The sequence below is a fragment of the Canis lupus genome, chromosome 5, assembly GCF_048164855.1.
Source record: "Canis lupus baileyi chromosome 5, mCanLup2.hap1, whole genome shotgun sequence".
In the NCBI taxonomy this organism is placed as follows: domain Eukaryota; kingdom Metazoa; phylum Chordata; class Mammalia; order Carnivora; family Canidae; genus Canis; species Canis lupus.
The window spans coordinates 72,855,009-72,874,632 of record NC_132842.1 but is presented as its reverse complement, the minus strand read 5'-3'; the positions used below and the strand labels follow the sequence as shown (position 1 = coordinate 72,874,632).

Sequence of the window (19,624 nt, the reverse complement as noted above, 5' to 3'; positions counted from 1 at the left end):
ATTCTCTCTCCCATTCCTTCTGCTCCTTCTCTCTCTCTCTCTCTCAAATAAATCTTTAAACATTGATATTACAGAGTAGATTTTAAAAATGAATCTTAGGGTGCCTTGGTGGCTCAGTCAGTTGAGCACCTGACTATTTATTTTGGCTTAGGTCATGATTTCAGGGTTGTGACATAGAGCTCTGCATTGGGCTCCTTGCAGGGCATGAAGTCTGCTTGAGATTCTTTCTCTGCCTCTGCCTCTGCCTTTACCCCACCCAGCCTGTGCTCCCCCTCTCAAAATGAATAAATAAAATCTTTTTTTAAAAAAAATGAAATCTGAATCTGAAATATGTTAATTTAGAGGGGAATTCAATTCAAAGAAAGATTCAGTCACCAAGGACATTTTATTGGCAGGACACCCTTGGTGGCATAGGGCAGAGACAAAGGTGTCAAGACATGGACCCTGTCTTCAAGGAGCTTATAGTCAAGAAGGTGAGATAAGACATGTACACAGAAAATTACAGTACAAAGTAGAGTGGGATAAGTGTTATGATAGAGTGCCTTTGTTGCTCAGCAAAGGGTGAAATTAATTTTCTTCTTCCAAGAGCTGGAGGCAGCAGGCCAAATCAGAGGGTCATCCTTGGAATGGTAAGCCTAGTCTCAGAAAGTCTCTGGGAGAAACTTGGAGGTAATCTAGCCCACCCAGGATTTCCTATCCAGAGTAAATGACTTTAAGATGAAAACAAACAGTGGAACTCTAAAGAAAAACTGAGGGAAGAGACTGTGGGAAGGGAACAAGAGATGAATTCACTTTGAGGTGCTGAGGTTCTGGTGTAAGCAACTTACTCCCAAAAGGATTACTGAAGGCCAGGAAATGGATGAGATCAGAGAGGGACGGAGTGTCTGGAGAGAGGAGGGGAGAAAACAGAAACTGAGGAACACCCACGTTCCAGAGAGTCAGAGAAGGAGTGGCCAGAGAGAGACGTGAGAAAAGACCCAGTAGGACACCTTGCCTCAAAGTTGTTTTTTGTTTTTTGGGGTTTTTTTTGCCTCAAAGTTTCTAAAAAGGGAGTGGTGGGTATGGAAGACAGGCCTGGAGGAAACCCCAAGGAAGCACGAGAGAAAACTGCAGCATAGGGATTGAGGTTAGACGTGAGGTTGCCAAGGACCTTTCGATGAATGGAGGCTTTTCCAGGGACTCCACAAATAGATGGATTCCCAGTGCCTGGTACATTTTAAGATGGAGCTCTCCCGGAGGCCGGGGGTGGGGGGCAGGGCTGTGCCCTCTAATCTCCAAAATCTGGGGTTCAGCTCTGTAATTAGCACCACCTCTCCTAACCCTAACCAGTCCCTGCAGGAACTGAAAAGCTGAAGAACGAACTTGGGAGGGATTTCACACCCGGCTCTCCGGCCCAGCCCGGTGAAGTCCCGTTTCATCACGCAGCCCTAATGACTCTTTTGGCTGTCACTCTCGGCCGATACTGCCCACAATCTGACTAAACCCTTTTGCAAAAGTTTGCAGCATGCATCCCGGGCTGACTACAGCTCCCAGAGTTCCCGGGCGCTTCCCGGTGCGGATTGGCCGGGCGTTGGGTTCCAGGGGGAGGTGCCGCCCCCGCCTCCCCGGGAAACAGGCCTCTGATTGGCTGCGGCGCGGAGCTTTTGTGTCCCCGCCCTCCCCCGGGGACCGCAGCAGGCTGAGCGGCGCTGCTGGTGTCAGAGCCCGGCGAGCGCTGGCAGTTCCGCGGCGGGGATGCTGGGGAGCGCTGGCTTGGCGAGCGGCCGTGGCCACTGCGGACTTCCGAGGCACTCCGGGCCGTGAAAACCCCAGGGCCGCGGCCCATCCCCGACTGCCGAGGCCACTCAGCCTTCCAGAAGCCGGCCGACCGGAGAGTCCGGCGGAGGAGCGCCCGTTCGCTGGTTCTGGGCTCTCGGAGCGTTCTGGAACCCCGAGAGACTCCCCGGGGCTCTAGGACCTCCCCAGCGGCCCCTAGCCCCGGCTTCCTGGGTGCGTGCGTGCCAACCCCCGTCGGGTGCCCGGCGAGCCGTGGCCAGATCCTGGCACACACCATGATCGTTGCAGACTCCGAGTGCCGCGCAGAGCTCAAGGGCTACCTGCCGTTCGCCCCGGGCGGCGGCGGCGGCGGCGGCGGCGGCGGCCCCGGGGCGGGAGAGGTAAGCAGCGGCCGAGCGACGCCACTCTTCGTTTGAGTCCCGAACTGAGTCTTTGCGCAGCGCCCCCTCGGCCCCCCCACAACGCCCCGGGCTCGGGGGTCGGGTGGGGGGGAGGCGGAGTGGAGCGCGTAACCTGGGAATGGGGTTGCATCAACTGGCAGTGGCGGCCCTCTCCGCCCCCTCCCCCCCCGGGCTGTGGAACCTTCCCTGGCTCCCTCGGACTCCCGGCCAATGAGAGGGGAGCCTTCTCGAGGTTATCTTGGGTTTGGGCTCTCGACGGGAGAATCTTCAAGTCCAGGCAGATCCCCGGCGCTGCGGCCGGACCACTCCTCCTCCCCGCCCCCTTCCGCAGAGTCCCTTCCTCTAGGCTGGGGCTGCTGGCGGAGGACTCTTTCCAGGGTACGACCCGGTTCCCGTCTCCCAGTGCGGGGATTGGGGCACCTGGGACTTGCCAGCCGAGGTCGAGCGCGTCCCCCGCCCACGCCTGCACCCCCAGTTGGGAGCGGGGGAGCGTCGGCGTTCCGGGGCCGCGGCTGGCCGCGGGGTACGCGGCGGCGGCCAAAGCTGGGGGAGGAGGGGAGAAACCCTGGACCCGGCTCGGGAAGGCGAGCGTCCATTAGGTTGAGCCCTACTAAGCGGTCTGAGGTCCCAGAAGTTTGTTTCGCAGGAACTCTTTGCAGGGAAGCTAGGAAGAGGCTGGGCCTAATCTGACACACCTCCTGCCTCCCCCCCCAGCGACAGGGGACATCTTATCATTTAAGCACTAGCACTACTAGGTGCTGGTCTCGGGTTTTGCCTTTTCTGAGTCCTTAAGTACTAAACTAGCTAAATAGAGCTACACTATAGCCCCATTTTCCAGGGTGAGGAAATTGAGGCCCAGGAGGGACTTCCTTCACTAGCCCCACCAAGTAGCTCTTTGCTGGGCGTATCTGGGATTCCGTAGTGTGCTTGACACTACAGAGAATTTAGCTTGTTTTAGGTTCCAGGCCTGGAGCATGGTGTAAGTATATTGCTGGGGCTGGGAGTGTGACAAGTGCTAGTCCTAACCTGGGTGACCCTGGGAAAATTGCTGCCCTTCTCGGAGCAGCATGATTTCTTGGGGTCCTACCTCCAGCGGTGGATGGTTTACGTCCTGGGTTTTCTGTGGGGATCTCTGCCCTTCGCCATCATGGTTTAAGAACCCCAGGTGGAGGAATGAAACCCCCATCCTGTCACTTTGCCAAGTGGCTTTGAGCAAGTCACTTTACTCTGAGTCTAGTTCTTTCTGGAGGGGGCTGGGTGAATCACAGAATTATTGAGGGCACCTGGCCCCTAGAGGGGAGCGTTCTGGGTTCATATCCCAGCCCTCTCATTCATTTGCTGTGTGATCTTGGCCAAGTGATCATTTTTCCCTCCTGCAGCTTCTTCCCATGGAGATTTGATAGTATCTCTGAGGATTGTTGGGAGAAATGACAATACAAGCAAAGGCTAAAGCACAACTCCTGGAACATAGTAACTGAGTCAGAGATGCTGGGTATCGTTAGAATGTGGTCATTTCCCTTTCCCCAGAGTGTGTCACAATGGAGTGCCTGAACCTGTCCCTCTTGCCTGAGGTGAGAATTGGCCCATCCCTCTCCTAGTGCCTGGGAAGTGGCCTGGGGAGAAGACAGTGCCCCAGGTGGTCTGGGCAGGCTCTAGGGAGTGGCCTTTAGATGGAAGCCACTTGTCAGCAGCAAGATATCTGAACACTGTCCACATAGTCTTCTCTCTCAAGAAGAGGACCTTGGGAAGATGCCTGCTTTAAGCAGCACCCTTAGAAGACTGTAGGGCACTGAAATTACAGAGCCTGGTGCCCAAGGGAACACCAGACACGTGGGCCCCTCACCTCCCAGCACTTCACCACATGCCCTTAACCTAAAGGGATCAAAGCCTACAGACCCTAGGACTTCACTCTAGGACCAATGGTATATGTTTTGAGCCCTCTTGAGCTCTAGAATCACTTCCTCAAACATCACTTCCTCAGGGAAACTCTCCCTCCCCCACACGATAAGGCCCTTCTGCATACCCTCCTTCAGTACGTCTTCTCCTCGGTTGTTGGAGCTTTAATCCACTTATAGTGTAACAGTCATGTAATCGGCATTTTGTGTGTCTCCTTTGCTAGACTAGAAACGTTCTGTTGGTCACCTTTCCAGCACTGTTCTTAGCACCTAGTAAGTGCTCCTAACTCTTTGTTCCTTGTTGGCTTAGCTGACCCTTGTGACCTGCATGTGCTTTGAAGTCAGATCTGAGCTGTGCACATCTGGAACAGGACTCAGAAGGAGCCTCAATGAGCTGTCTCTGAAGAAGGAATAAGACCTGTTTCCCTCAGGGTAGTTGTGAGAAATCAGCCAGATCATATGTGTAAAGCACTTAGCCTAGTGCCCAGCCCATGGCGCCACTCACACCCCCTCCTTCCAAGGCTGGAGTAAGAGGCTGCTTGGGCCTTCCGTCTCCCTCTCGTGTGTAAATTGTGGCAGGTACCTGAGTTCTGCCGTGGAGTGAGGTTGGGGGAGTCTCTGTCCCTTCCCAGCTGGCCGAATGACTTCATAGGTGTGTAGCTGAGTCCTGGGGGTTACAGGCTCTGGATAGGATACTCGGAATAAAGGCTGGGGCTACTCCAAGAGGCTGATGTGGGTGGTAGAACCCTTGGAAGCCAAACTGAACTGAGCTCCGATCTCAAACTGGCCACTTGTCAGCTGGTGCTTAACCTTTGGAACCTTAATCTTGTATGCAACATAGAGACCCCCAGCCCTTACCCCCAAAACTGATGAAGAGTCAATGGAACCTGAGTGCAAATGCCTGAGCTAATATAAAAATTAACATTTAGCGAGTATTTAAATTAGGAGCCTGGCACTGAGCTTGAGGGGTAATTATCCCCCTTTTACAACTTGCCTAAAGCCTTCCCTGTTCAGTGGCCACTGAGAGGGCTGTCTGACTTCAGTGTTACTGGGGTCACAGGGAGCTAGATCCAGTGTGCCCTCCAAGTAAGAAAAAACACAATATGCAGGTGCTGTGACTGGGAGTGGATCCCAGGGAACGTGGACAGGGAGAAGGAGATTCTCACTCCTGGTGAACCACAGGTACAAAGTCTGACTTGACCTCCCTGGGACTTGTTCATCATATGTAAAATGGGAGCTCTAGGAGTAGTAGTAGATCCTACCTTAAGTGCATGAAAAACGCCTAGCTGATGGTAATCGGTGGTGTTACCTACCATTGTTATTATGACTCCCTACCTGGGAAATAGGGGAGGGCTAAGCTGGAGGCATCATCTCTCGGTAGTGGGACCTTGTTCTGTCTACTTCCCCCTGAAGTTCTGGGTGTCAAGATCAGAGAAGCTTTCAGGGTATTGGAGCTCTGGATTAGAATCTACTTGGTCTTATCTTCAGGACTTTGTATTTTCTGTTCCCTGTGGCTGGAATGCTGGTCCCCTAGATCTCTATGGGCCCTGCTGCCTTCTCATCAACTTATTTAGATATTTGATATTTAGATATTGACACAAAGGTTAGCTCCCCAGTAGCTTTCCCTGTTTCCTCAGACTGATATGTGGTACACCCCCACTCCATCATACACTGTCTCGTTCTCTATTTCATTTACTTTACACAATCTATGATTTAAAATCCTATTCATCTGTCATTCTCCTTTAGATCATAAATTCTGTGAAGGCTGAGACTGTCTTTTCATTCCTGTTCTCTAGCTGTCTGCATTATAGTCATCAAAAATATTTGTTGAATGAACAAATTAATTCTGGTTCCACCTGGAAAGCACTTAGCACAGTGCCTTAGACTTGAGAAAATGATCAATAAAAGGTGTGAAACCGTGGCCCTCCACCCTAGCTGTAAATTATGTTGGGCCCCACCCAATTAAATCAGAATTGCTGGAGGTGGGACCTTGGCATTGGCATCTTTTTGAAAGCGTCTCAAAGGGGTTTTGTACCTCATGGGTTGTGAAGTCCTTGTTTGAAAATTACAACGAGGTTAATGATCGCTGACTGCTGCCTTTTATTAAGTGCTTTGTGTGACAGAGGTACTGAGGTAAAGGCTATAGGGGCATTATCTCATTAAATCCTCATGACTGCCCAGAGAAAGTGGGTACTATTGTCCCCATTATTTGGTGGGGAAACCGAGGCTCCCATAGCTAGCAGATAATAGGTTGTGGAGTTGTCATATGATCCCAAGAATTCTGGGCCAAGAACCTGTATCTTTTAACTGTACTCTATAATTACCATCATGGCTGTCACCATCATCACCATCACCATCATCATCATCATCATCCTGCTCAGGACTGAAAATGTTGGTGGGTCCCGACTTATCACCTAAAGACCTACAGGCATCAGATCTTTCCTTTAACAGGTCCTGGGGCAAATTTTAGAGTAAGAAGGGGTACCCAAGGCTGGTCCCTGTACCTCCTCAGCACCCTGAGGGGCCCTCCAGGTCCCCCACCCCTACCCCCACCCTGGTTTTCTATCTGTCCTCAGGTCCCCTGAGGGAGAGGCCCAGAATGTGGAGTCAGCAGTCCTTATCTCCTACTAGACAGAGCTGTTAGGCTTTTTTTCTTTGGTGAGGGAGGAGGGAAGCTGAAAGAGAGTACTTGGAGATTGCTGGGATTTCTGTACTGGACTTGGACCAGCCTGGCCTGGTAGCTCCCAGAAGTGTGGGCTAAAAGGGGCTGAGCAATTAGCCCAACTACTTTTTTTGTCTAAGATTAAGACCCAGAGGGTCTAGGTCACTTTCTCAAAGTCAAACAGCAAGTTAGTAGCAGAATTGGTCCTCAGACCTGGGACTTCCAGATCCCATTGTTCTTTCTGTGTGGTCTTTCAGAGTCCCAAAGTTCTGTCTCTCTCTGGGGCGTTTTGGCCATCTGAAAAGGAAGTTCAATTATAATCTTTAGTCCCTGGACACCTGTGGATTGATACTCAGTCTGGTTTCCAGTGAGGGGAGAGTTAGGGGGATACTGTCTCTGTCCAGTAGAGCATGACTCTGATTTGGGTAAACTGTTTCCAAGGCCAGTACTGAGAGCTCCCCTCCCAGTTATCAAAACAAATAAATAAATAAATAAAACATTCTCTCTGAACCCTGCCTCTCAGACTAGGAGCAGATTTAGTGAGTACATGAATGGTGGGTTCCAAAGAGACTCCAGTGCATGACATCAGAAGAACTGCTACTGTCAGCCTTGTATGCCCTGCTTAGATTCCCTCCATTCCTCTCTATTTTCTCTGTTTTCTTCATTCACAGGCTGGTATGAATGACCTAGCCCTGCTGTCCTCAAAATGTGATCTGGTAGTGGGAGATCTGAATCAGACAATTAGAAGACAATGTTATCAGAAGCAAAAGCACCAGGAATTGTAGGGTCACAGATGGGGGTCAGAAGAAGGTTCCCCAACCTTGGAAGACTATGAGTTAATTTGGCAAAAGGAGTGACCAGTGGGAGAACAGTAGGCCAGAACTACTAATTTACCTGGAAAGGTATGAGTACTAGAGGCAGGGTTTTAAGCCAGTTGACCAGATTTGCACTTGAGAAAATTTCCCTTGGCTACAGAAAGTTTGCCCTCCTAGAAACCACCAGTGTCACGGACTCACTAAATGTGCTTCCAGTTCTAGAGGTATAGTTTGGGCAGGATATTTTCTTTATGCATTGTTTTGTTCATTTTTTGGAGGATAGGTAGGAGAGGGCAGGGCAATGGAAGCAGGAAGAACATTGGTAGAGCTGTGGGTGGCGGTCCAGACAAGGGATGGTGTAGTCTAAGGTGATGGAAGTGGGAGGGATGAAGAAGTGACAGTTGGAAAGCAATTGAGGCTGTATCGTAGGAATCTAAGTAAGGTAGATGCTAATCTAGTTTCAGGATTTCTTGTATGGGATCTCCAGGGCTACTAAAAAGGTGGCCTTCTAGAGATGTGTACCATGGTTGCTATATATTTTTCCCCTTCCCATCCCCCTCCCACCTAAAACTGAGGTGCCCAGTTCCTGAAAACCTCAGCCTGTAGGGTGAGCTCTTCCTTGCTTATCCTTTCTCCACCTGCCAACATGTGTATATCTCCCACCTGAGTCTTCTGTATAGTGTGCACCAAAGGGTGGTTTTATTTATTTTAAAAAATATTTTATTTATTCACGAGAGAGAGAGAGACAGAGACAGAGACAAAAACAAAGGCACAGGCAGAGGGAGAAGCAGGCTCCATGCAGGGAGCCTGACATGGGACTCTATCCCTGGTCTCCAGGATCACACCCTGGGCTGAAGTGCTAAACCACTGAGCCACCCGGGCTGCCCCAAGGGGTGGTTTTAAAAGCTCTGTGTGCCCCCTTGAGTAGGAAGAAAAAGCTGGAGAGATAACTATACTCATAAGTCCTCACTTTTACCTCCAATAATCATGATGTGTTTCCTTCTAGGAGCAGAGGGAAAGCCGGGCTCGGCGAGGCCCCCGAGGGCCCAGTGCCTTCATCCCAGTAGAGGAGGTAGGCTTGGAAGGGGTTAGGAATTTTTGGCCTCTGGGAAGAAAGGACATGGGACATTGTGTGGGTGGGGGTCTTTTCCTGTCTCTTGAAATAGCAGCTTTGAAACTAGCTTCAGGTTCTTGACTCATTTAACCCACAAACAGCTCTGTGAAGCATGCATATCAACCCCACGTTGCTGGGAAGAAACAGGCTCAAAGAGATAAAGTGATAATGACACAGCTAGGTAATGAACAAACTTTTGATTCCCAGAACAAGGCTCGTTCTTTCTTTCTTTCCTTCCTTATTTATTTTATTTTTATTTTATTTTATTTTATTTTATTTATTTTATTTATTTGACAGAGCAAAAGCACAAGCAGGGCGAGTGGCAGAGGGAAAGGGAGAAGCAGACTCTCCATTGAGGAGGGAGCCTGACACAGGGGCTCGATCCCTGGGATCATGACCTAAACCAAAGGCAGACGCTTAATCTACTGAGCTACCCTGGTGCCCCAGGACTGTTCTTTAAAAAGATAAACTATCTATATTAACTGCTCTTCTTTGACTATACATAAATTACTTTTTTTTTCAACTTCAAAAGTGATATTATGTTCGTTATAAGAAAATTTTTAATGTCTCAGAAGGCTCTGGTCTCCTGTAATCCGACCTCCCACAGAGATAATCACTGTTACTTAACTGTTTATCACTGTTTTGGGGCTTTTTTTTCATATAGAACCAAGGTCATAGTTTACAACATATGGGGGAGGCGGTTATCATCATGTTCTTTATTTTCATCACTACAAGAAACATCTAATACAAGAGACATAATTTATCCACGGAGTCAGATCATTTATTCATTTATTTAACAGATATCTATTGAATGATTAATCCATGTCAGGCACTGTTGTAGGTGCTGGGGCTAAGACAGAACAAGACAGCCAAAACCCTTGCCATCACGGAGCTGACGACATTCTAGCATGGGGTTGGGGAGGAGGGGCGTTACCTTCAAACTACATGCCAGAAGAATTTTAAAATAATAGTTTCCTCCTATTTCTTTGGCCTTCAGGGAACAAAAATAAATGTTTTGTTTTGTCGTCCTGTTTGCTCTCCTAAATGTGTAGCCAAGCAGTTAATGAGCTGTTAACAAATGTCTAACTTGCCCCCCTCTCCACCCCCAGTTCCCTCTCCACCCTTTGTAAATGGAAAGCAAACAACCACCTGCTGATTATTTATATCCAGCCCAGAGTTTTTAAACTCAAGTATTGTTCTTGTATTTTCTTTTTTCATTTGTAAATAACCAGTCCTCTTTTATAATGAAGGAAATAAACAGGCTTTGGTGCTAATCTGGATTTGAATCCACGTTCCGGTCATTTACTAGATCTGTAACCTTGAGCAAAGAGATCACTTAAAGAATTCTCTTTTCCTCCCCTATTTTCCTTTTTTTTGGACATGACGGTCAGTTTTTAGTTTCTCGGCTATTATAGTCCCAACACAATGAATACATTGGTCTCTTTGATGTGGAGGGTGGTCTGGGAACTCACCCTCTCTCCTTTGCTTGGCAGGTCCTTCAGGAGGGAGCTGAGAGCCTGGAGCAGCACCTGAGGCTAGAGGCACTGATGTCCTCTGGACGGGTGGACAATCTGGCAGTGGTGATGGGCCTGCACCCTGACTATCTTAGCTGCTTTTGGCGTCTGCACTACCTCTTGCTGCACACAGATGGGCCCCTGGCCAGCTCCTGGCGCCACTACATTGCCATCATGGTGAGCCTGTCTGAGTCCAACTCTTGTAGGGTTGGCCACATGGGGGGTTTTGGTCTTGAGATCTCTTTGCTGGGTGCTTCCTAAATTCATTCCATAGCCCAGAAGGAAAGGTTGCACAGTGCAGAGGAAAGCCCTAACTTTATCTAATCATCCACAGAATTGTGAAGAGAGACTTTCTTTTTTTTTTTTTTTAATTAAGTAGGCTCCATACTCAGCATGGAGCCCAATGCGGGGATTGAACTCATAACCCTGAGATAAATCAAGACCTGAGCTGATAGCAAGTCAGATGCTTAACTGACTGAGCCACCCAGGCATCCCAAAGAGGCATTTTTAGTGCCTACTTTATGAAGAAGGAAACAGGCACAAAGGAGTCAGATGACCTGACCAAGGAAGGAGAGCAAACTAGTGGAGCTGGGGTCAGGACCTTAGAGTCCTGCCTCTCTGGCCACAGTGAGGTCTGGGATTTCTCCCTCCATGGGGTATCTACCCTGAGCAAGGATCTGTCCACCCCCTCCACAGGCTGCCGCCCGCCATCAGTGTTCTTACTTGGTGGGTTCTCACATGGCTGAGTTTCTGCAGACGGGTGGTGACCCTGAGTGGCTACTTGGTCTCCATCGTGCCCCCGAGAAGCTACGCAAGCTCAGTGAGATCAACAAGTTGCTGGCACACCGGCCGTGGCTCATCACCAAGGAACATATCCAGGTGCCATGGGCAGAGAGGCAGTGGGAGCAAAGGGGCCGGGCTGGGGCATGTCAGGCAGTCAGCCTAGGGCCAGGCACTGAGCCAGTCTGGCCTTCTTTCCTCTCCAGGCCTTGCTGAAGACAGGCGAGCACAGCTGGTCTCTGGCAGAGCTCATCCAGGCACTGGTCCTGCTCACCCACTGCCATTCACTGGCCTCCTTTGTGTTTGGCTGTGGCATCCTCCCTGAGGGGGACTCAGAGGGCAGCCCTGCCCCCCAGGCACCTTCACCCCCCAGTGGGCAGAGTAGCCCACCCAGCAGGGACCCAATGAACAACTCTGGGGTAAGTCATGGGCCTGGGTCTTGTTGGGAGAAGAAGCTCGCATGGCCTCTGGTCCTTGCATGGAAGCCAGTGCTTCCCTATCTCACGCTGAGAGGCCTCAGAAAAGTTAATTGACTTTGAAACTTGGTTTCCTCATCTGTGAAATGAGGCTACAGACCCCTACTTCATAAGGGTTGTGAGGATCAAATGAAATAACCATGTGGTAGGCCCCTTGGCATGTAGCGTCTTAGGCATAAGGTCTCCTGAGTATTAGCACTTTAGAAAGTTTGCCTCTTACTCCATCAGATGGCCTTGTTTGTTTTAATATAAAATTACAGATACTTTAATAATCCCCTTTCCAGTGAGGGAGGTTGATGGTCAGAGAAGACATGCCTATTCCATAGCTTCTTAAACTTCACTTTTTTTTTGAAGATTTTTTTTATTTATTCATGAGAGACACATAGAGAGAGGCAGAGACACAAACAGAGGGAGAAGCAGGCTCCATGCAGGAAGCCCGATGTGGGACTTGATCCCAGGACTCCAGGATCACGCCCTGAGCCAAATACAGATGCTCAACTGCTGAGCCACCCAGGCATCAGTTTTTTTTTGTTGTTGTTGTTGTTTTTTTTTTTTTTTTTTAAGATTTTATTTTTTTATTAGGGAGAGCGAGAGAACAGGCACAGGCAGGGGGAGGGGCAGAGGGCAAGGGAAGAGCAGTCTCCCTGAGGAAGAGGGAGCCAGGATACGGCAGGGCTTGATCCCAGGACCTGAGAGCCATAGGCAGACACTTAACCGAGCCACCTAGATGCCCCTTGAAGTACAACACACTAGCTGCCCAGCCCACTGGCTGCCTCGGGAGGCAGTGCGCCCCTGTGGTCGCTCGGGGTGGCCTGGCTTATGGGAAGGATGTGTGGAGTTTCCTGGGGCTGAGGAGTAAGTGGTCACCATGGGGTCCCTCCTGCAGGGCTTTGAGGCTGCCCGAGACGTGGAAGCTTTGATGGAACGCATGAGGCAGCTCCAGGAGAGTCTGTTACGGGATGAAGGAGCATCCCAGGAGGAGATGGAGAGCCGCTTTGAGCTGGAGAAGTCGGAGAGCCTTCTGGTGACTCCCTCAGGTACAGCGTCACAGGAAGCCAGGTTCCAGGGGCTGCCCCCTTCTTACACCATCTCTGCTGGGGAGTAGGCAACTCCATGCATGGCCCCTCTTATATTTTGGAGGCAGCCACATCTCAATCACTTCTTCTAGGAGGTTCCGAGCATGGACTTTAGGGTCAGCCCCTCTGGCAATGTGACCCCTGAGAATTCACTTTCTGTCTCGGGGCCTCAGTCTCCTCCCACGTGAAGGATTGGTTTGTGGGGTAAATGGGACAATGGAAGCAAAACTCTTAGCACAGAGTAAGTGGCTCCATGAATAACTACTGTTGTCAGGATTGCTATGATTATTACTGGGGGCCTTATCCGCCGGGTCCATGGGCAGCCTCATCTACCCCCACCCATTATTGATTAATCAGGAGTAGATGCTCCTGTACTCCATGCCTTGGCCTCACTGTGACCTGTTTCTGACATCCTTAGCCGACATCCTGGAGCCTTCTCCACACCCAGACATGCTGTGCTTTGTGGAGGACCCCGCTTTCGGATATGAGGACTTTACCCGGCGAGGGTCTGAGGCGCCCCCCACCTTCCGTGCCCAGGTAGGTTCTCTAGGGTCTTGTTGGCATTGCACTGGGTTTACAAACAAGCAAGGGGTGGATGGCTTGAGTGGTTAGAAAGCCAGGCATCTTCTCCCTTGAGATTCTGTGAGGGAAATGGGAGACCCTAGATTGTGTCAGGACCTATCTGTGCCCTAAGCTCAGGGGATCCTGGTCACAGGGAGAAGGTCATCACCAAGGTGCATTCTCTTTGGCTTCTCCCAGACCAAGCAGCAGGCCCAGATCAGGCAGCAGGTTAGATCTGTGGGGCAGGAAAGAGACTATAAAGAGTGAAATTGTGCTCCAGAGGATGGGGTCCCTATGGCCAACCTTGGACCGCCAAGATTATACTCCCTGACCCCTTCCCACATTTTTCAGGATTATACCTGGGAAGACCATGGCTATTCACTGATCCAGCGGCTTTACCCTGAGGGTGGGCAGCTGCTGGATGAGAAGTTCCAGGCAGCCTATAGCCTTACCTACAACACCATTGCCATGCACAGTGGAGTAGACACCTCCATGCTCCGAAGGGCCATCTGGAATTACATCCACTGTGTCTTTGGGATCAGGTGAGCATAGAGCCCCTCATCCAGTGTGCATGTGTGCTACAAACCCTCAATCTCAGCTCACAGCTGTTTCCTTTTGTTCTTTGTTTATTTCTTTTCCCTTCTTCCTGCCTATAGTATTTTTCAAAGCAAATTCTTTTATTTGCTGATTATAAAAGATAATAGATGTGCTGTTTGAACCTTGTCAAGGAAACTCTTTAATCCCACCCTCTAGAGATAACTAAGGAGATACTTAGAAGAGTCGGGAGGGAGAGAGAGTGTGTGTTTCCATTCCAAGTAGGAGCTCTTCTCTTACAATAAATAAGGATAACATAAATGCACATCAGTAGGAGACTTTAAATAACGTTATATCCACTCAGTGAAAAAGTATACAGCTATTACAAGTTATAATAATGGTTTCTTTATATTGCTATGGGAAATTGTACAAAACGTATTGAGAAAAAAGAAAGCTGGTTACCAACCAGAATCTTCCTTTTGTTCCCCCCTTTTCTTTACTAAAAATGTGTGCGTGCATGGAAAATGTGTGGAAGGCTACACACTAAAATGTTAATTAATAATGGTTGTCTCTGGATACTGTATGATTAATTAACATTTTCATCTTGTTATTTAAGTATTTTCTGATTTAAGTAGATTTTTTTTTAATTGATGGAATCATGCTTGATATATTCTACAACTTGCTTTTTTTTTTCACCTAGTCATCTATTGTGAACTGCCTTCCTTGTCAGTATGAATAGATCTTTTATGTTTTTTAACCACTGAATGGTGTTCCATTATGGATGTAGCTTAATTCAACCACGCCTCAATTATCGGATGTGTAGATAGTTTGCAGTTTTTCACTATTAAAAACACCATGTGCACTGGCTACCCTTATACCTAAGTCCTTATAGATGATCTCTAGATGTGAAATTACTTGTCAAGAATATACACAGACCATGGGGTGCCTGAGTGGGTCAGTCAGTTAAGCGTCTCCCTTTGCTCAGGTCGTGATCCCAGAGTCCTAGGATCGAGCCTGGCAGGTACCCTGTTCATGTGGTCTCTCTTACTCACTCTCTCTTCATCTCTCAAATAAGTAAATAAAATCTTAAGTCACTTAACTGTCTGAGCTGCCCAGGCACCCCTATTTTTAAAAAATTAATTTTTTAAAAAGATTGTGTTTATTTATTTTTGAGAGGGAGAAAGATAGCAAGTGTGTGAGCTGGGGGAGGACAAAGGGAGAGAGAGAGAATCTCCAGGCTGAGTGCAGAGCCCAAAGTGGGGCTTGATCTCATGACCCTGAGATCATGACCTGAGCCAAAACCAAGAGTCAGACCGACTGAGCCTCCCAGGTGCCCCCAGACCAATTTTTTTTTTTTTTTTTTTTTTTTAAGAAATCTCACTCCGATAACATTGTAAGAAATTCAAAGAATTAAGGGGGAAAAAACCATTTCCCAGATTCAGCTACTTAACAACCACATCCCCATCCTGTGACAGTCTTTCTCCGTTGCTTTTCTTCTTTCTAATGTAGTTGCTTTTCTGTAGTTGGAGTTATAACAGTTATTACATTTTTTAAATGTATATTTGATGTTTATAGAGAGAACTAGATTTACAGTAAATCTAGAAAACAGAAGTAACAAAAAGGAGAAAATAAAGATCATCCATCATCCCACCTGCTCTTATTATTGTCAAGTATTTCTCTCCTGGCTTTTTTCCACACGCCGATAACCAAAACACACATAATTTTACAAACACAAGATTTTCTCCCTACTCATTTCACTTATTTTACTCATTTAATCAAACGTGTTGTGGCTATTTTAATGAATATGTGATCTTGCTTTTTTCATTTAATGGTTTAGTCCAAGCATCTAAAAAAAAAAAAAAAAAAACCTATGTTTTTAGAAAGGTACATATTCCCTGTAGAAAATGTGTGTTTTTGTGCTACTGGCTGTAAATTATATTTCACTGGGTGGATTCATTTGTATTTAATTGGGCGTCTTCTTGCTAGTCATGGACAGTTTTCCAGCCCAGGGGAGGTGGAAGAGGGGCAAGCGTCTTAGAGTGTGGCACAGGCTGCTTCTGCCCAGCTCCCTGGTCCACGCTTCCCCATTCTCCAGCATGGTTCTTGCTCTCATGCCTCTGTCTACTGAATCTGTCCTCCAGTTTTCAGCCAATTTACCCCATCCAAACTGATCTGTGATGACTCACTGGCTCACTGGACTGGAGAGTGACAAAGTGGCTTCCAGACTTGTCACCAACTTGCTCTTTGACTTTGAACAAGTTAATTATCTGCTCCAGGCCTTAGTTTGGCCGTCTGTAAAACGAGTACCACTTCTTTTTCCCTTTCTCTTTGCCTTCTCCAGGGAAAGTAGTTGTACTAACCTCCTGCCCCTTCTTCCATGGCTTTTACTGTAATGAGTATGACCTTGGAGCTGGGCAGAGCTGGGTTTGAAATCCATTCCCAGGACAAGTGATTTCACCTCTCTCACTTTCCTTTTCAGTTATATAATGGGGCTGATGAATATGGTGTGTTTTTTTTTGTTTTTTGTTTTTTTTTTTAATTTTATTTATTTATTCATGAGAAACACACAGAGAGAGAGAGAGAGAGGCAGGGACACAGGCAGAGGGAGAAGCAGGCTCCATGCAGGGAGCCCGATGTGGGACTTGATCCCGAGGCTCCAGGATCACACCCTGGGCTGCAGGCAGTGCTAAACCACTGCGCCACTGGGGCTGCCCTGGTGTTTTATATATAATAGTTCTGTAGACAGCTTCTGTAGTAGTTTTGAGGATTCCATGAGCACATATTCACACAGCACATGACTGGTACTCAATATGGCATGCTAATTGTCTGCAGTCTTTGGAGTGGTCCCCTACCAGTCTAGTGGCCTGCAACGTATGACATCAGCTATTTTTCTAAGAGGAACCAAGCTTCTACTTGCTTCCTACCTTCTGCTTTTTCTTGCCACACTCTGTTCCTCCTTCTATAGGGTGGGGGTAGGGGAGAGGAGTCACTTGGAGAGTGATGCTATCGAGGCCTTTCTATTCAGATATGATGACTATGACTACGGGGAGGTGAACCAGCTCTTGGAACGGAACCTCAAGGTCTATATCAAGACGGTGGCCTGCTACCCAGAGAAGACCACGCGAAGAATGTACAACCTCTTCTGGAGGCACTTCCGCCACTCAGAGAAGGTACAGGAGAGATTGGGGTCAGGACCCAATGTGCTTTCCCAGGCTGAGTCTTCCACCAGTTGGGACACCTGGGTGTAGCATCCTGGGTTCAAGTCCTGGTCCCACTGTGTGATTTCTGACTCCATTTACTCACCTATAAAATGGGAGTATGCTTCACAAGGTCCTCAGTGGCAGCCAGCCTGACATGATCACTCAGTAGCCTGGTGACCCTGGGCAAGTTGCTTTGCCCCCTGAGCTAGTTATCTTTATAATAAGAGCAAACACTGCCTGCATTTCAAGGTTGCTGGGGGGGGTGAAATGAGAAAATGAATGCCCAGGGGCAGCTCTGGTTTTTAACTTTGAGAAATAAAGAGATTAGTCAGGGTAGGAATGGTGAGGAGTGACATCAGTCACCAACAAGTCCTTGTCTACATCCCAGGTCCACGTGAACTTGCTGCTCTTGGAGGCCCGTATGCAGGCCGCCTTGCTCTACGCCCTCCGCGCCATCACCCGCTACATGACCTGACTCCAAGCAGGATCTGGGCCCAGAGCAACTGACCCTGGGGGCATCCTCCTCCCTGCAAGGACTTCCTTGTCTGGAAACAGACCCTGATCCCTTTCTGTCCCAGGCCTCCCACCCCACGCTGGAGGTGGGCTTGTGTGTGACGTGCAGCCCCTGAGCCGTCCCCTCTCTTCTACTCACTGGAATGGACAGGATCATTGCACTGACTCTGGGACCTCAGTTCTGCCCCTGGGAGCTGGAAGAGGACCAGCAGATCCCCAGGGACCATACCCTTCTTCCTGTCCCTGACCCCAGAGGCAGAAGGCACAAGAAGGGAAATGAACTGAGCTCATTTATGTGCCAGCAGGCTGGGCCACAGGCATCACAAGTATGGTGGCCTTCCTGGACTGGGAAGTCCCTGGCTGGCCCCTGAAGGAGAGGGGGCAAAATCTCCAGGGGCTGACACTCCAAGCAGCTTTGCCTTTCCTCCTCCTCCCTCACTCCCAGATTTCATTTCCTCCCACCTGCCATTCACCCGTCAATGTGAAACTCAGTGTCACAGCTGGTCTGTGTGTTCGGCTCCCTGAGAGCCTGTTCTTTCTGGCAGCCTGAAGGCCCCTTTTCCCTAGTTATCCTGATCCTGGTTTAGCTCCTTTGACCTCCCCTTACCCACCCCTGTTCCCCTTCTCTCCCATACCTGGTGGTGGGAGGCCCCATAAGAGAGACCAAGCATATCAAAAAAGTAGATTATCTCTAGAGGGTTCGGGTCTTCTGTGGGTCCCTTTGCCTTCTGAAGAGGAGGGAGTATTAGCAACTGTCTGTATTTCGGTTCTTTAAGGGGAACGTTCTCAGGACCACACCTCTATAGCCACAGTCAATGCCTGAGAGGAGGGGCACAGGGAGAAATCTGTTCTCCCCAGAACTGGGCCTGCTCTGCAGGTGCTGGCACCCCACTCTCCAACCTCCCATGGCTCTGCTACAGACATTTCCCACCAAGTGAGCCTTTCTAGATGGTTTCAGAGGCAGGGGTTCAGGGGGAGAGTCAGGAGACGCCAGGGTTTTTGTTTGGGTCCTGCCCAAACTGACCTGTGTGACCACAGCTATGTTGCCAAACCTTTTTGACCTCCGTTTATATAGTTGCAACGGAGGGCTGAGACTTTCTGTGATGTCTGAGTCTACTCTGGGCTTCGCAGGCCAACCTGCCAGCAGCAAACTGCAAAGCTTGCAGAATCTCAAAGGCCTCTAGGGATAGCCTGCCCCCTTGGCAGGCAGTCTCTCCTGGCTGCCTTCCTAGGACAGCGCCCCCATCCCCACCCCCCAATCCCAGTTTCTGTCCTTTCCTCGATTTTAGGTGGATTGCTTGGAGGCAGAAGCAGCCAAGGACCGATCCCAGGCACTTTCTGTAGCAAATAAGCTGTGAATGGTGACGTCCCATGCCCTTCTTCTGGCAGTATGTGCCTCCTCTCTGACCAGTTTGGAGGTGACTGAAGAAAGGCGGGGGTCATGCTGCTGCTGCTTCTGACCCTCCTCTCTGGAGAGGGGCAAGAACGGAGCCTGGTCAGCGTGCCACATTTCAAACCCATGCAGGCATGGGGAAGCGACTGGCACCCCCTTCCGGCCTCAGAGCCCTCCCTGCAATGAAGTTGGGCAGGAGGGAAGAGGCCCCAGCATTGGGGTTTGGATTCTAGAAGGGACATGATGACTCTGTAAATGTCCCCCCGGGGGGATAGGGAGGGATATCTAGTGTTCAAGTGCAGAAATCTTCGGCTTTGCTACCAGTTCTGTATGATGAAAAATAAAAGTTCACTGAGGTTTTGTTTTGTACTTCTTGTTAATGGGCTGTTTTTCCAAGGGTCATGGTTCATCTCTTAGCATCAACAGCAAGCTGTGGTTGCATCATGGACCTGACCTGCTGGCCCCTACCCTGCTGGGCACTTGTGCCCAGTGACTGCTGGGTTGAGAGTAGTTGGCATTAAAAGTCTATTCTGTCCCTTGGGTGCCCAGCCCTGCCACTGTGGGAGAATAATGGCCGTGTTATTTATCTCACTAAGTCTGGCCTTGGACTGGGTACTTGGAGGCCATTTTTCTGAATCTGTGAGAAAATTCAGACCCAGAGATAGTGACGTTGCTACGGCCACATAGGTGGTCACTGGTGGAACCAGGATTCCAACCAGGGTCTGCCTGACTTGTAGGCCTCAGCATTTCACCTTGCTGCTTTTCCCCACTGCGGAGCTCCCCCTGTAGCAGAGAGAAGTTTTTGAGATATCTGGGAACCCCTCCCTTGTGTCCCCTGCCCCACCCATTGTGCTTACCTGCTTCTCATCACTTTCTAAGCACCAAGGAGACAGAACCAGGTGAAGAGGGTTAGA

At 49.2% G+C, this 19,624-nt stretch overlaps 1 protein-coding gene across 1 annotated transcript; it reads left to right on the top strand.

The window, feature by feature from the left end:
• Positions 1 to 1,672: 1,672 nt before the first annotated feature.
• SESN2 (sestrin 2) lies at positions 1,673 to 19,079 on the top strand. Its single transcript, XM_072827547.1, has 10 exons — positions 1,673 to 2,156; positions 8,556 to 8,621; positions 10,157 to 10,354; positions 10,874 to 11,056; positions 11,164 to 11,376; positions 12,320 to 12,470; positions 12,928 to 13,046; positions 13,422 to 13,612; positions 16,630 to 16,774; positions 17,193 to 19,079. Exons 1-10 carry the CDS (start codon positions 2,052 to 2,054, stop codon positions 17,277 to 17,279), a joined length of 1,458 nt encoding a protein of 485 aa, XP_072683648.1. The 5' UTR covers positions 1,673 to 2,051; the 3' UTR covers positions 17,280 to 19,079.
• Positions 19,080 to 19,624: the final 545 nt, after the last annotated feature.